Here is a 17641-nt window from a genome sequence, read left to right as displayed (position 1 = left end):
GATAAACTCAACAATCTATACAAATACTTGTGTAAGACAGTTTTATACAAGTTTATTATAAAACGGTAGTCTATCTATCAATAACCATTTTACCGACTAATAAGATTGTGAGTGAATCTCTCTACTACTAAATTACTGTAAAATCGTCTTATATAAGGCTAACTCAAACATTTCTAGCAACACCAACATAACTTACAAAAGCATTTATATCAAGTAACATTAATTAAACTATAAAGAACCTAATAAAACGAAAAAAGTAGCACAAAATATGGAAAAAATGTAATTAATGATTTCAGTTACGATCAAATGTAAGGTTGTTGTGGGCCATGTGGCCCAACCGAGTGATGTTATTGTAATCTTGTGGACCATGTGCCGAAAGACCCGGTAATATCAGCCCAATGACCCGAAACACACGTTCACACCATCCTTCTTTGTAATTCGGGCCCCATTTCCAACGTGGATATATAAATCCTCTTATTAATTCCCACCATGCATTCATGTATTTTGGGATTATCCATATTAGTGAGTTGTAATTCTTGTCCGGCTCCTCTTCTAATACCTACATTAATTCGGTGGACCGAGTTAGTCTTGTGTAAAAAGTTTTACGTGGAATATCTAATAAAATCACATATTGTAGAGTAAAGTTAATAACGCTCACCAGAAATAGAGGTAACACTTTATTTATTCAAGTTAATTCGCTATACATTCAAAACCGGGATGTAATTACTTTAGTAAATGTAGTGAATCAGCTTGAATAAATGGAGTATAAATTACCAAAAAAAAATCATAAATATTTTGAGAAGTTTAAATCAACTGAAAATACGCCTATATAAAAAATAAACGCTAAAATAATAATCCATTGAATTGTTTACATTTAAGGAAAAAGAGAAACAATATCAATTATTCTTTAGAATGTGGCAACATAGTTAATTAATACTTCCTCGGTTACATTGAATTGTTTACGTTTTTCAAAATATGCAAGAATTTTATTTAAAAAACGTAAATAATTTAATGGAACAGAGAAAGTAAGAAATAGAGCAAGAAAAATTAGATAATTTACCTTTCCATGGTAGAGACTATTGAAGTAGAGGCAATGTCCAAAATGCTTAAATAAGAGAGTTTTATCATCATAAGGCAATCTAGGCACCAAATCATTGCAATAAACATATCTACAATATTTAACATTGTAAATCTTCAATTTCTTCACCATAAAATTCCCAAAATTTTCATCACCAACTCTTGGTTGTCCAAATGTATAAACTCCATCCAATTTATCAAGTAATTCTTTTTCATCATGTAATATTAATACACTAGCAAATAATATTGCTAATGCACCTCCTAAACTATGTCCCGTTACGATAAATTTCGCATTTTTATTTTCTTGACAAATTTGTTTAATTATTTTTTTAATTGTATAATAAGCAAATAATTGTGTATTTTCTTGATTTGAATTTATTTCTTTTGTGATATAATTATTTTCCATTTGGAGGCCCAATGCTTTCATAAATCCGCCATGAACCCGGCCCACACCGGTCAGCCCGTACCATGAGATGCTAAAGTCCGTACACCAATCTTGTGCATCAAATGGACTTGTTCCTCTAAATGCTATCACGGTTAAGTCATTGTTTTCGTCCTTGTTGCGTGATATGAATGCATGTGTTGTGTCCTTCCCAAGATAATCTATAATAAAAACATAGTAACAAATTAATTAGGTTTGCATGAATTTTGAGCTAATTTAAATTTATATGAGACGGTTTTATATGTAGTTAAGACTTACATACCGTTTTTGAAATTGTAACATCCTATCAACTTCATCTGCAAAATATTTGAGAAAAAGAATGAGGGGTGAATTGGAATGTTAATTCGCAGTCGTTACCTTTTTACTAAAACCCGAGATCTCTAAGAATTTTAGATAAATGTTAATCAATAGGCTCTACCGCCATGACCTAAGAATTATAGTTATTCTGTAAGACCGTTGTGCGGTATACAATATTTTTTTTAGACCATTTGGATTTGTCTGGATTCAAACCGGGTAGGACCATTAATACGGTAAATTTTTCCCCCATAAATTTTAACATTGCTGCATTATCAGGTTAAGCTAGACTGATCCTTTTCCAGTTTATCTAAGTGCTCGATTTAACAACAATATAAATACCTTATGCATTTGTTTATCGCTATTATTGTGTAGGTGTGTGAAGGTATTAAAATTTAAGACGGTCTGATAATTTAGTGTGACATTAAATATTTTTGGAAGACAAAAAATTGAAATAAATTAATAAAAAAAATATATGAAAATAATAGGGTACCTTGAAATGATTTTCAACGACGTTTTGGACAAATGCAGAATTCTCGTATGCAATTTTAGCAGCCATCAACGCAAGTGCAGGCTCATATTTGGGCTGACCCATTTGTATGTTGGGCTCCAAATCAATTCTTTGGTCCAAACATCCAATCATTGATCTATATTTCTCACTTGATCTCTTTGGTATACTTACCTTCCCTGCCCATAAATCGTCATTAGTTAATCATCTTTATTACAGTCTCTGTCTTAGTCATTTATTTACCTTAACTAACATATTTTTGAAACATTGTTGTGTAAGACTTCAATTTTGATAAGACTTACCCAATAATATTAGGCCCATCAAAATTATTTAGTAAAAATAAAAAATAATATTTTTATTTTAATAACTTAATATTATAAGTTGATAATATACATATTTAAATATGTTAGTTTTTAAAATAAGTTATTAAGTTATCAAAATAAAATAAAAGCTTGATATATTAATGAGTTGTGCCTGGGCTTTCTCCTATTGGACCAGTCCTATGCTATAGGACGGTCCTATAGGAGAGTTGCTGTTTTTGAAAGGAGTTCAATTTATTTCAGTTCAGTTCAGTTCAACTTTATTTAGTTCGGTTCAGCTCAGCTCCATTCAATTCTTACCAAATGAATAAGATAAATAGATTCAAAAAAATTCATTATATTTAAACAGTATTAGACCGAATTATTTTGGTCCGGTCCTCGGTCCTCATTTTTTCAACGTTTGGTCTTCGGTCCGGTCCGGTCCAAGACCGGTTAATTTAGGTCCGGACCGAATAGACCAAATTTCATGTTTTTAACGACGCAACATTAAATTATGAATCAAATTAATATTTTATCTTCAAAAGACATTATAAATTAGTATTGTCAATGATTTTCATAAAAAAAAGTCGTCTGATTATTTAAATACATTTTATTTAGCGGAATTAAAATATAATTATCGTATGCAAAATAGTGAAAAAACTAATTTTAGGTCCATTTCGGTCCAAGACCGGACCGGACCAAATATTTCGGGTTTGGTCCAGTCCAAGACCGAAAGTTTTAGGTCCGGCCCTCGGTCCACTAAATTTTTATTTTCGGTCTTCAGTCCGATCCGGTCTGGTTTGGTCCAGTTCAGTCCGGTCTTGGACCGATTCTTAGCCCTAGACCATAGACCATTAGCTATAAACAAGTTAAAGATGCATCGCGATAACAAAAAAAAAAAAAAAATTGGTGTCAAATGAGGCGGAAGGACTCGATGATAGGTATGAAGGCTAAAGGCTTGCCTTACTTCGTCCAAGTTGAAGTTCATACGGAAGTACAATATCCGACTTATTCAATCTTGAATAGAAAATGAATGTACGTTGTTATAATAAAAACACCTTTATATTATTTTAGCTTAACTTGTGGTCTTCCTAATGAATAATACTATTAATAATTGTATGAGAAAATTATTAGAGATACTACTAGCCTAGGGAGATCAATTATAATTATAGTTTATTATCGTAGAATCGACTAGTGATTATTATAAATTATCGTCTTTTCGAGTAATTAAGCATCATTGCATCACGTCTTTATCATAATTATTTTGCTAATAGACAATTTCAGATGGAATCTTAAGATCTTAATTGTGAGTTATGACAATGAGTTTGTCCTCTTATTATAATTATAATTATAATTATCTTTAATCTAACTCGTAGTTTGATGAAATAAGGATGGTGATATGATCATCATATGAACGTGAAAAAACGAAGCATAGGAGTAATTATTAATATCAACATGCATTTGTTTCTTTTTAAAAACCTTATCAGACAATGTAATCTTGGTATATTATATGGTATATTTCTATAGTGTATACGTAAAATGAACAATTATATTGTACATAAACGTGTTAATCACATCTTACGATAATTTTACTATAGACCTTTGTGTGTGACCTATTAAGGCAATTTATTTAAGAGTACCAGACACGTAAACGGTTTAGGTATTAAATCAACATTGACCTCTAACAAGGTATATCGATCATATAAACTTAAACGGGTTAATTCATATAGGACGGACAATAAGCCTAACTTTTTCAATATTTGACAAGATGGTTATATATATTCAAGATTTTCAAATTGGTACAAGTAGGTACTCGTACTAGCTTAGCTAAACTTGTTGAGACATTGATATTAAGACAACTATGGGCCAATAGTTAACGCACATGCAATTATTGACAACATTTTTAATGAACGTCCTACGAAAACGCTAAAGACAAAACAACACTCCGTAATTCTTATATAAAATCGTTTTAAATAAATATTTTTATAAAATCAAATAATTATTTATCTAAAAACTCCCACTAAAATAACTTTCATCAATCACCATTTTCATAATAAAAGAAATTATTAGAGATACTTCTGGCCTAGGGAGATCAATTATAGTTTATTATCATAAGATCAAATAGTGATTATTATAAATTATCGTTGTTTCGGTTAATTAAGCATCATTGCAATTTATTTGCATCACGTCTTTAGCATATTTATTTTGCTAATAGACAAGTTAAGATGGAATCTTAAGATTAATTATGAGTTACGACATTGAATTAGTCCACTTAATATTATGATAATCTTAATCTTAATTCTGACATGCTTTAGCTTGATGCAATAAAGATCTTGACAATGATCAAATGGACGTGCAAAAAAAAAAAAGACAACACGTCAACTCTATGATTTTCTAATGGGCGATGATAACGCCATTGCACTTTGCACTTTGTTTAATGTCACTCAAATACAAACCAATTATATAGGTATATTAGTATAATAGTATTCACTCTCTCAGATAGAGATGGCAGTGGGTCGGGGACCCGACCCAGACCCTGAGGGTCAGACCCTAATGGGTCGGGTATGGGTCTCATTTTTTCAGACCCAATGGGTATGGGTCGGGTATGGGTCTTAAGAAAATATTTCGGGTCCGGGTCTAAGTTATGAGACCCATACCCGACCCTTAGACTCTTTATTAAAAAAAAAAAAAAAAAAAAATCACAACTTTTCTGAATTCATACTGGCAGACCGTAGAAACCCAACTAAAGTCTCTTTCTCTTCCCTCATCCCATAAAGTGATAAAACCCAACCAAACTCTTCTGATAATACCACCACTCCACCACTGACACAAGAAAACCACCACCACAAAGACGATACGCGACGCAACCACCTCTCTAATAGGCGGCGACCGACAACCACCATTAACGGCAAATGGCCGACGGTCGGATGGAGACGGCTATCAAGTACGGTATTGATTTTTGGGTTCCGAGTTTGATTCTTTCACATGTATTTGGATATAAAATTAATTTAGGTCTTCTTTGTCTTTATTAATCTCTTTGGTATGTATATTGAATTTGGTAGTGTACAATAGAGATTAATAAACTTATAATGTTAAAGTAGTATGAATTTTTTTTTTAATATTATAGACCCCATACCGTTAATCCCGTTACTAAAGTGGTCAAACTCGGACCCACCCAGACCCAGACCCTACCCTTACCCATAGGGTCCGGGTATGGGTCCTCAAATTTTAGACCCTTGCGGGTCTGGGTCGGGTACGGGTCCAAAGGGAAAATCTCGGGTCGGGTCCGGGTCTAGGCGGACCCTACCCAGACCCTACCCATTGCCATCCCTACTCTCAGAACTTGAGTGCATTAGTAAAAACGATAGTAAATTTATTATTACCCTTTTCTAGTTTCTAAATATATATTAAAAAGCATTTGTTTGGCCCAAAAGAGTTAAAAGTTTATAAAACTGCGAGCTCACTATGAAAAAACTCTTTAGTATCTCAACTCTCGAGTATGTTTTGCCTAATACGAAGTATATAAGAATGAGTTTTTGTTTCTAGAATTTAATTTTCAATCAAATGATGATCACAGAACGTTTAAGAAGTTACTTTTAACCTTCAAATATTGTATAATTCGCAAATTTGTGTTGTATAATGGAAAACACTTTGAAAAATTGGGCCAACATACCCAAAAGCAAGTTTGTCACCAAACCACTTTAATCAAACGGTTAAGCTGATGGTTGGAGTCTCAAGATCGGTTTTAACACTAACACGCCCCATCACATGAAAGTCCCTGGTGCTTAATATTACATTTTAGAAATAGGTGTGGTGAGATTTAAATCCGTGACTGAACTTTTTAGTTTACATGACTCTTATACTATGTCAAGAAATCATCGCAATCAAAATTTAAATTGATGGTAAAACCGTGAAAATTACCGGATTAATTTTATATTCTAACACAACCAAAATGAGTACAAACAAGTTCTCAAAATGGTACAAGTACTAGCTTAGCTAGTCGTGACATTGACAATAAACAACCAATAATGGAAAACGCCAAAGACAAAATTAAGCACCCAATAACATTTAAAACCAATTTATCCTTCTCATGAAACTGAAACTAACACAAACAAAAAAGGGAAAAAAATGTAACAACTTGTCACTTCTATTGATTTAAAACGTGTTCCAACAATTAGTCAAACTAAATATTCATTTATGTAATCACTAAATTATCTAATTAATGACTATATTTTATTAATTATACATAATCTTCGATAATGAATTATCGATCACATTATACGTTCCATTTGATATCTCATCATATTTTCCTTGACAGATTCATGCAAACCACTTATTATAATTTACAGAAGATAAAATAGATACCAGATTGTATAAGAAATAGGGTTATGATAAATACAACCAAGTGGGTTGTATTTAAACAACTAAAAGAGAAAATAAATAGTTAATATATGCATTAATTGCATTGATTTATGTATAATTTACTATCTAATTTTTAAATTAATACTAAACATAGAAGGATATTAAATGCTTAAATACAACCCAGTATTTATCATTTTCCTAAGAAAAAGTAGTATTAAAATAACGCGTCATTTAATTTAAAAAGTAAAATAAAATCATATTTTTCGATATCCATATAGAAACTTGATAAACAAAAACGTCATATAATTTCAATTAAAGATATGAATAAGAAAAACATAACATACCATTGATGAGATTAATAACCACCTTAAAAATTCCACCATAATCCGAAACCAAATTAAGCCAAACCTCTAACACATACCCAAAGTAAGCCATTGGAGTCTTGATGAAGAGAAACAATTTCATCATAACAATAGAAATAAACACAAGCCATCGATATCGAAATCTACGTAATTCTTCAACTAATTCGAACGGGCTATCGATAAAATGTTTATTATCATTGCACCATAGAAGTTTAAGAAGATCAATGAAAGTAGCTTCTTCTGGTTTCAAGAGAAGATAATCCGTGCACATGAAGCCTTGGTTATTAGAAGACATGTCTTGCAAGTTTTACAAGTAATAATGGAAAGGCAAAGGCAAAGGCAAAGGCAAAGAGGCTTGTTTTTTAAGGGTTTAATGTGATAATTGGTGGTGTGTGTGTATGTTTGGGTTGTGTTTAATAATGTGATATGAGTTGGCTTATTTCATAAGGAAATAAATATAGGATTGGTTGTAGTCTTGTAGACTTGGTCCCTTCTTGTAGAGTTGTAGATGTTCAATATAATTAGATTTAATTACTTAAGTAGTATAATATTAGTAAATAAATTAGATGGTCTCTTTTAAGACGGTTATATATTTGTATTAAATGTAAAAACAGGTCAAACAATACTTGTGTTATTTGATGAGACAGAACTTTGTTATTCTTTTGCATTTTGATTTTTTTGTCACGTTATCTATTTGACCCGTTTTTCTTAAATGGACATGTTCGTTTTAAACAAGAATTTTTTTTAATAAAAGGGTATTTGCTACTCCCTCCGTTCCGGTCATATATTTACACTTTCTTTATTTTCCCCTCACAATATAAAGGAAGTGTAAACATATGACCGGAACAGAGGGAGTAGATTTGTGAGAAGTTGACCCACCTTGAAAACATTGAATGATGAGTGGAATGTGATAAAGTTCAATTAGTCGCAATTTATATTCTTAGTTGGTTTTAAAATGAATTTGGAGATGAAGCTAAACACAGGCTGATCAGGTCATAGTCCGGACAAGTTTTTCCGAAAAAATATAATACTCGGTAATCTTTTTGAAAAAAACAACTATGATTCGAAACATAGATAGATAAGCCTGATATTTCGGCCTTTGGTAAAATTTGAACCTAACTCCGTCTTAAAAACATTCGATGATGAGTGGAACATGTGATAAAGTTTAAATAGTCGCAGTTTTTATTTTCAGTTGGTTTTAGAATGAATCCCGTCACGTTAATAGATATCTACTAATATTCCTCTTGAAGGAAATATGAAAATTATTGGTAGATATTCCAATATGTGATGACTAATTTACTTAATTTGTTAATGTGGGATATGAGTAATTTTCAGTTAATTTTAGGATGAATTTCGTCAAGTTAATTAAGCAATCTTGTAAAGCCATACACATAGTAAAAGTTTGGTGGAGTTTGTGTAGGAGTAATTGATTGTTCCAAAAGTAATTGTATCCAACTCGATTGTGGAACCAAAAAGGTAATGTTTGCATTGCGTACACAACATTACAACATCACATAGGACTATCCATCGCATGCTGTATTTATACTAGTTTTCCAATAACTCCAGAAGCAATTGGTTAATGTTAAGACGGGTATATAAAGATAGATATCTCGTTTTAAATGAGAATTTGTTATTAAAAAATATAATATTAATAGAATATCGATAAGATTTTGTAGAATAAGATAAAATAAGAAAGATGGAAAATTATGTATAAATATTCATTACGATCGCATACCTTCTTTCACAAGGTCTCCACTTTTTAAATTTTAAGATAAGAAAATTGATGGGGCATATTCTGCACCGTTGACCAAGTCAACACACTGAGCAAGGTCAAAGATATCCACAAAGAAAGTCAACAACTCGAACAAATTTAGCCGATGCATCCCATCGGCTGTCACTGGTCTCGGCCGACAACCTCACCCCGGGGCACATATCCGCGTACTCATATCCAAGACCCTCGGCCAGGCCGCCACAGGTCCATCGGCCGAGGGTACAATGGTCTTTCCACCTGATAGCCACTTGGCCACTTGGCCACTATGTGACAAAAGGTGAAAGTCTATAAATACTCCTCAACCTTCATTGAGGAAAGAATCCAACAACTTAACCTAAATACACTATTCATCTGGTAATATCCTCTTTATCTCTCTACAATACATACCTAGCCAAGTAACACAACTTAATCCTTTAAGTTTACTGACTTGAGCGTCGGAGTGAGTACGCTCGGCCAAAGCCGAGCCCTCAGTTTGTTCATCGTTTCAGGAGACCGCAAGGAGGATTCAAGCAAAGACGACATCCTACGAGCTACGAGTGGTAACAAATATCTGCTCTGGAATTACACCCGGAACAATTGGCGCCGTCTGTGGGGAAAGACACTAGAAGCTAGTCACATTCATTCCCAAACGAAAACACAAATCAACAAAAACCCACCCAAAAAGCTAAGAAAATGTCGAAACAACAAGACGCAGTCGTGACCGACGAAACCGCGTTCTACCAAGATGATGCTTTCAACAACTCTGGAGTTGTGCAGCCCTCCACCGGCGGAGTAATCCAACCAGAGTTCGGGATGCCAATAATACCCGACACGTCGCTGCCAGCCAATCAGGTCACCATCGTGGGACAGGTGGTTGACGTAGCGAAACTGAAAATGCTCCTGGACCTAATCAGTAAAACGCCCGCTCACACTGTCACGCCGACAAGAGCGGCGGAAGCTGTTCAGGAGACTAGGGCCCTAAACGTGACTCCAAGAAATTTGAACGGAGCACTAGGAGAAGCTGACCAAGCCAAGACGCCGGGGGAGCCCAAAGTGGGCGCGGTAGACCTAAGTCCTTCCCGCACTCGTGGGAGGACAGTGTCCCCGCCACACGAACGAGGCTCACCCCGAAGGAGCCAGAGGAGTCCGACTCAGCAGAGTTGGAGAAGAAGTCCGAGTCGAAGAAGGAGTCCTTCCCGATACGAGGGGAGGAGCCGGACTAGGAATGCGAGGAGCCGATCGCCTCGTGTCGTTCGACATATGGTCAGACAGCCTCTCAGCGCCTACGTCCTAGAAGTCCAGGTGCCGACTAAGCTCAAGTTGCCACCCCTATCATACAAAGGAGACAGTGATCCAGCCGACCACGCTGAGGCTTTCGAGTCTTACATGTCGGTATGGGAGCAGCCCGATGAGGTCTGGTGCCGAGTTTTCCCAACAACTCTGCATGGGATGGCTCAAAGATGGTACAAGGGGCTTCCCGACGGCTCGGTATACTACTACGCCGACCTAAGGGACGCCCTTCTAGCCCAATACTCTTGCAACAAGAGAAAGGCCGTGGAGACATCGGACCTCCTAGCTATCAAACAGGAGGGGGGGCGAGTCTCTACGAAGCTATGTGAAGAGGTTCGATGGAAAGGTCCAGCAGATTCGAGAGATTAATCCCGAACTGGCGGCCTTCGCGCTGATGAAAGGCCTCCCAAGGGAAGACTTAAAAAATGAGCTCATCAAGTACGGAGGCCTGGGCTGGGACACCACCAGGAGGATGGCCGACCAGGTCATCAAGGTAGAGGACTATCACAAGACCTGGGTAGGCCCTAGCGAGGCCGAGCACTCAGAAAAGAAAGGCCACCGGGAGGACAACCCGGATGAAAGGCGCCGTGGCAACAACGGGTCCCGGTCCGATGAAAGACGCCGTGAGAATAATAGGTCACGGTCAGACAAGCCTGCCTGGAAACGAAGCTCGGCGGATGCCGGGGGGAGCTCGGGAACGTACTACAAAAAACGGTACGATGATCACACCCCCCTAGTCGTATCGGCCGCCGAGGTCTTCGCTTTGAGCAAGAACGAGGGCCAGAAATGGGAAAGACCCCCTAGGCCGAGGAGTGACGGTGACACGAGCCGATCTTTGTGAGTACCACGGCCACACCGGACACTTAACCAACGATTGCCGACACCTGAAGGATGCCATTGAGGAACCGATCCGAAAGGGGAGCCTCGGCAAATATGTTGCCGAGGGCCAAAACCGATGCCGGCGGATCGAATAGCAAGTCCGCCTCGAGCGGGTAGGAGTAGTCAATGTCGTTATCGGGGACAACGAGAGCGGTGGTCCGCCCCGAGCACAAACGGCCCCAGGATGAACCTTATCCGGCCATCAACTTTGTGCCCAACACAGCAACCCCCGCTCCCAGCATCCCAGACATGACCATCGGACAGGGGGACTACGATGGAGTCGTCGCTTTTCATAGCGACCCACTTACGATCCGCCCGGACATAGCCAACCACTTGGTGAAGAGGTGACCGATTGACACAGCGCCTACACAAACGTAATGTACAGAGAATGCTTTCTCGGCCTCGGCCGAGGATTGAAGATTTGAGCCCCGCACCAACCCGTTGTACAACTTTTCCGGGGACGGCCCGGTACCCCCGGAGTCGGTCGATTGCCGTGAGGTTCGGCGGGGGGGGTGCGACCAAGAGTGTTATGTCGAGTTCGTAGTCATCGAAGGCACGTCTACCTACAACGTTCTCATAGGCCGGGTCACTTTGAGCGAAATCGACGCCGTGATATCCATCGGGGCCCGACACCGATGTATGTCTCGGGCCCGGGGAGGCGCGAAGCTCATCTCGAAGAACGAGGAGGATCCCGATTTATGGGAGGTTCACGCTAATGGCCCCTCCGCGACGAATAGCTCGAAAGCCGACATCGTTATTATCAGCCCAAACGGAGACGTGTTTGAGCACGCCTTAAAGCTTACCTCATTGGCCTCAAACAATGAATCCAAATACGAGGCGGTAATAACCGGAGTTAAGATAGCTAAAATCGCCGGAGCAGAGCGTATCATGGTGACGACAGACTCACTCTTAGTGACCAGCCAGATCAAAGGAGAGTGCGAAGCCCAGGACTACGGGACGATAAGGTATCTAGTGAGGGTGAGAGATGTCGCTTCGAACTAAAATCCTTCCGGATACAAACACCCCCGGATCCGGAAACGATCGGACCATCGGCATGGTCGAAGGAGCAGAGACCGAGGAGGTAGAGATTGACCCGGGCCGCACCGTAACCGTCGGTGTCAACCTGGAACCAAAATTCAGAGCCGACCTCCTGGATCTGCTGAGGAAGAATAAAGATGTTTTCGCATACTCAGCGGCCGAGATGCCGGCGTGAGCCGGGAGGTGATTGTTCACAAGCCGGACGTACTCTCCACCGCTCGCCCGATCAAGCGAGAAATGAGGAACTCCTCCGCCGAGAAGGACGAGGCCATCAAAGCCGAAGTAGATAAATTACTAGCGGCGGGTTTCATCATGCCTTGTACTTATCCTGAGTGGTTAGCCAATGTTGTAATGGTGAAGAAGTCATCGGGGGCATGGAGAATGTGTGTAGACTTTACCAACCTTAATAAAGCATGCCCCAAAGATTGTTATCCCTTACCTCGAATAGATAGTTTGATCGACGCCACGGCGGGCTACACCATGCTGAGCCTGCTGGACGCCTTCTCGGGGTATCACCAAGTGTTTATGGCCGAAGAAGACATGCCTAAATGCGCATTTATCACCGCCAACGGCACATACATGTACAAAATGATGCCGTTTGGTTTGAAGAACGCCGGAGCAACGTACACGAGGCTGGTGGACAAAGTGTTCCAAAACCAAAAAGGGCGAATCATTGAGGCTTACGTCGACGATGCTATCGTAAAAAGCAAGTCCGACAGCGAGCATCTGGCCGATTTACACGAAACATTTTGTTCACTAAGGAAGTACAAGATGAAGCTCAACCCAATGAAATGCAACTTCGGTGTCCGGGCAGGGAAATTCCTAGGCGTACTTGTCAGTGCCAGGGGCATAGATGCCAATCCAGACAAAGTCCGAGCAATCCTAGACCTGCCGGAACCGAGGAATCGAAAAGAGGTTATGATGCTGACCGGAAGAATGGCGGCTCTCGCCCGTTTCATCTCTCGGTCAGCCGACAAGAGCACCCCATTCTTCAAGGTGTTGAAAGGAAATAAAGACTTCACTGGGGAGGAATGAGCACGGCTTTCAAGCAACTGAAAGCTCACCTTCAGACTCTCCCAACTCTGTCCAGGCCGATACTGGGGGAGACGCTATACCTATACATAGCAGTTACCTCGGCCACGGTCAGCGCCGTGATCGTCAGGGAAGAAGACAAACAGCAACACCCAATCTACTTCGTCAGCCACACACTGTTGCCCGCCGAGAGAAATTACCCACTAATTGAAAAAGCAGCCTTCGCCGTTGTCGTTGCCACAAGGAAGCTAAAACCCTACTTCGATGCGCACCCCGTGACGGTCCTAACCGATCAGCCGTTGGAGAAAGCTTTGGAAAAATTCGAACAATCCGGCAGGCTCATCAAATGGGCAGTGGAACTCTCTGGTTTCGGCATTCAGTACAAACCAAGGCCTTCGATAAAGGGGCAAGCGCTTGCAGATTTCCTGGCCGAATGCACGTATCAGGAAGAGCCAAACCCAGGCATATGGGAGGTCTACACCGACGGCTCCTCCACGACGAATAGCTCGGGAGCGGCATCCTTATCATCAACCCAAACGGGGACGAGTTTGAGTACGCCTTGAAATTCACCTTCTCGGCCTCGAACAATGAATCCGAATACGAGGCGGTGATAACCGGAGTCGAGCTAGCTAGGGTCACGGAGCGAAACACATTGTGTTGAAAACTGACTCGCTATTGGTTACCAACCAAATCAGAGGGGAGTACGAGGCTCGGGACGACGGAATGGTAAGGTACCTAGAGAGGGTAAAAGCCGACGTAGCAAAATTGAAATCCTTCCAAATCCAAATGCGTTCCCGCATCCGAGAACAACCGGGCCGACGCTCTCTCTAAACTGCCACTCAACCATCAAGAATGTCACCAACCGTCTTTGGTAGATATCGAGAATGGGAAAAGCATCACCGAGACCGTCGGCATGGTGGGCAACATAGAGACCGAGACAACGTGGATGACTCCGATAATGAAATACAAGCTTACGGGTGAATTGCGGGGAGGGCCGCAATCCCTCGGCCAAAATAAAAAGGATCGCCGCCAGGTACTTGGTGTTCGAAGGGGAACTATACAGAAGATCCGTAATAAGACCACTCTTGAAGTGTGTCGGCCCAGCCGACGCAGAACTAATAATGACAGAAATTCACGAAGGCATCTGTGGACATCACATGGGGGCAAGAACACTAGCCCACAAAGCTCTCCGAGCTGGCTACTTCTGGCCCACCATGCTTCAAGATTCCAGAACGAAGACCAAGAAGTGCACGAACTGTCAAATGCATGCCCCGTGTACACGCTCCCTCCAGAGACCTACAACCGGTGCTTAGTCCCCTTCCCTTCGCGCAATGGGGGATGGACATGCTAGGGCCGTTCCCAACGGCCTCCGGAGGAAGGAAGTTCTTAATCGTCGCCGTTGACTACTTCACCAAATGGGTTGAAGCCGTAGCAAGATTGATGGCGAAGACCACAAAGGCCGTCGAAAGGTAATGGGAAAATGTTATAACTCGCTTCGGACTACCCCAAGTTATGGTATTTGACCACGGCCGAGAGTTTTGGAGCGACCTGATAATGAACTGGTTAGAGGAGCTTGGCATCAAGTTTGCGTATTCCTCCGTCTGCCACCCGCAGAGTAACGGGAAGGCGGAGGCAGCCAACAAGACCATCCTCAACGGTTTGAAGAAGACAGTTGAAGACCTTAAGGGAAGGTGGGCCGATGAACTGCCCGGCGTCCTGTGGTCCCTTCGAACCACGGAGAAAGAAGCAATGGGTTACACCCCCTTCCACCTAGTCTACGGCTCCGAAGCGGTCCTGCCAATCGAAGCGACGGTGCCGACATTCAGAACGGCCACCTTTGACCCAGTTGAAAACGAGGAGGGCCTAAGAGCTTCCCTAGACTTGGTCGAAGAAAGCCGAGATACGGCACGCCTCAACTTGGCCGTATATCAGAACCGGATGAAGAGAGCCTACAACCGAAGAGTCCACAAAAGGGACTTAAAAATGGGAGACCTAGTCCTAAGGAAGTCGGCGGCCACCAACAAAGGAAATATTCATGGTAAACTAACGGCCAACTGGGAGGGTCCCTACAAAGTGGTCGAAGAGATGAGGCCGGGTACATACCGGCTGACAGACATGGGAGATGTGCCTTTGATGAGCCATTGGAACACCGATAACTTGATAAAATACTTTGTATAGCGGCGGAGGTGTCCAAACCCATTGTGGACGCCCCAACGCACGATCATAACAAACGAATGAATCGCCCGGGTTCTCCATCAAAGTGTCTGTCCCCTCCACAATTTGCCACCAGACAGAAACTCAAAGGGAAGAATCGCTATCGAAGCCGCAACCCCGATTACCTCGGTCAAAGCCGAGAGCGACGGGGAACACGCCGGCCGATACGCTAAAAAAGAAACGTATACTCAGCGCAATTGAGACGCCAATCTAGCGGTCAATATGCCTATACAGTTACGAACGCTATCGAAGCCGCAACCCCGATTACCTCGGTCGAAGCCGAGAGCGACGGGGAACACGCCGGCCGATACGCAAAAAAAGAAACGTATACTCAGCGCAATTGAGACGCCAATCTAGCGGTCAATATGCCTATACAGTTACGAACGCTATCAAAGCCGCAACCCCGATTACCTCGGTCATAGCCGAGAGCGACGGGGAACACGCCGGCCGATACGCTAAAAAAGAAACGTATACTCAGCGCAATTGAGACGCCAATCTAGCGGTCAATATGCCTATACGATTCTGAACGCTATCGGCCGCAACCCCGATTACCTCGGTCAAAGCCGAGAGCGACGGGGAACACGCCGGCCGATACGCTAAAAAAAAAAAAAAAAAACGTATACTCAGCGCAATTGAGACGCCAATCTAGCGGTCAATATGCCTATAAAGTTACGAATGCTATCGAAGCCGCAACCCCGATTACCTCGGTCAAAGCCGAGAGCGACAGGGAACACGCCGGCCGATACGCTAAAAAAGAAACGTATACTTAGTGCAATTGTGACGCCAATCTGGCGGTCAATGTGCCTACACAGTTACGAACGCTAAAGACGTTGAACATAGTTGAGACGCGCATTCAAACTGCCTCGGTCATGCCGAGTGTAAAAACGAAGGCACTCAATTAACAACGCAAAAAGACAAACGAGGAATTGAGATCGAAGCCCCGGCCAAGCCAAAGGCCGATAAGATAACTTTATTAAAGATGATTGCAAGGAGAGTACAAACGACGGCCGTCCCCATGAGGGTAGCCTAAACTCTACCTACCAAAGCTTTACAAAGAGCGAAGAAACAAAAAAGCAAAAGATTACAGACTTGGGATTTGAAGCGCCAAAAGGATGGCAGGGAGAGAAGGCTCAATAATTGGCCCCCGAACAGCTAAAGCTATCCGAGACGCCGGGTGAGTCTGGTGACGACCGCCCGTCTCCCTATGCCTGTTGCTGCCCCACGTCAGTAGCAGCAGCATCTTCGGTGGCCGGCTTTGAGGAAGGCTGAACATTTTCCAGCAGCTTCAGCCTCTCACCCTCCTTCACTTCCACATCAGAGGCCGCCTTGGCCTCAGCTATCTGAGCCGCCTTCGCCGCCTCCGCCTCCTGGGCGGCCGCTGCCTCCGCAGTTTCAGCCACCTCATCCAGAAGCTGTTCAAACTTATCCCACGGGAAAGAGCCCTCGGGGACGAGCCTCCTTATTGCCTCCCTGGCCGCCTCCTCGGCTTGGTCCCGGAACTGGACGCACATTTTAGGGAGGAGATCATCTTGAAGCATTTCAATATCCTTCTCTTTTTGAGCAAGGATAGCCTGCGTGTCCCTGAGCACCTCCGCCTGCTTCTGGAACCGATCCTCCCACTCGTCCCTCTTGGCAACCACAGCGTCGTAGGCACCCTTATACCTGTCCCGCTCCTCCATCATCTTGGCCGTGGCGCCATCAGCATCCTCAACTTTGGCCCTCTCGGCCCTCAGCAGCTTCTCAGCTTCCTCCGCACGCCTCTCGGCAGCATGAAGATCCAGCTTAGCCTTCCCGGCTTCCCCCTCGCAGCGAGAGAGATCAAGCTTGAGCTTTGCAATCGGCGCCCAGTTGGGCCGTGGCCTTTTCTTGCTCCATGATGAGGGAGGCGGCTAGACGGCTCCATCTCCCCAACCTCTTATATATTTTCTCACCCTCCGCCACGAGCTCGGTGGGAGTAACCTTCTGGGGTGAGGAGTCCACGATGACGTTTTTGCCACCCGCCTTCTCGATCGCCTTCTCAGGCTGCTTCCCTACTTGCCGTTCAGTGAGAACGGCGGCTGCCGACGATGGATCTACAAAAAATTTACACAGCAT

General features: G+C 42.0%; 1 protein-coding gene across 1 annotated transcript; it reads right to left on the bottom strand.

Moving 5' to 3' along the window:
• LOC141594016 (triacylglycerol lipase OBL1) lies at nt 1-7772 on the bottom strand. Its single transcript, XM_074414235.1, has 5 exons — nt 7327-7772; nt 2307-2500; nt 1782-1815; nt 1061-1680; nt 1-559 (listed from the first exon to the last, which is right to left on the bottom strand). The coding sequence occupies exons 1-5, from the start codon at nt 7637-7639 to the stop codon at nt 293-295; spliced, it is 1428 nt and encodes a 475-aa protein (XP_074270336.1). The 5' UTR covers nt 7640-7772; the 3' UTR covers nt 1-292.
• Between the last annotated feature and the right edge of the window lie 9869 nt (nt 7773-17641).

This window comes from Silene latifolia, chromosome 8 (assembly GCF_048544455.1).
Source record: "Silene latifolia isolate original U9 population chromosome 8, ASM4854445v1, whole genome shotgun sequence".
NCBI lineage: Eukaryota > Viridiplantae > Streptophyta > Magnoliopsida > Caryophyllales > Caryophyllaceae > Silene > Silene latifolia.
This window is presented reverse-complemented; position numbering and strand designations above follow the sequence as displayed.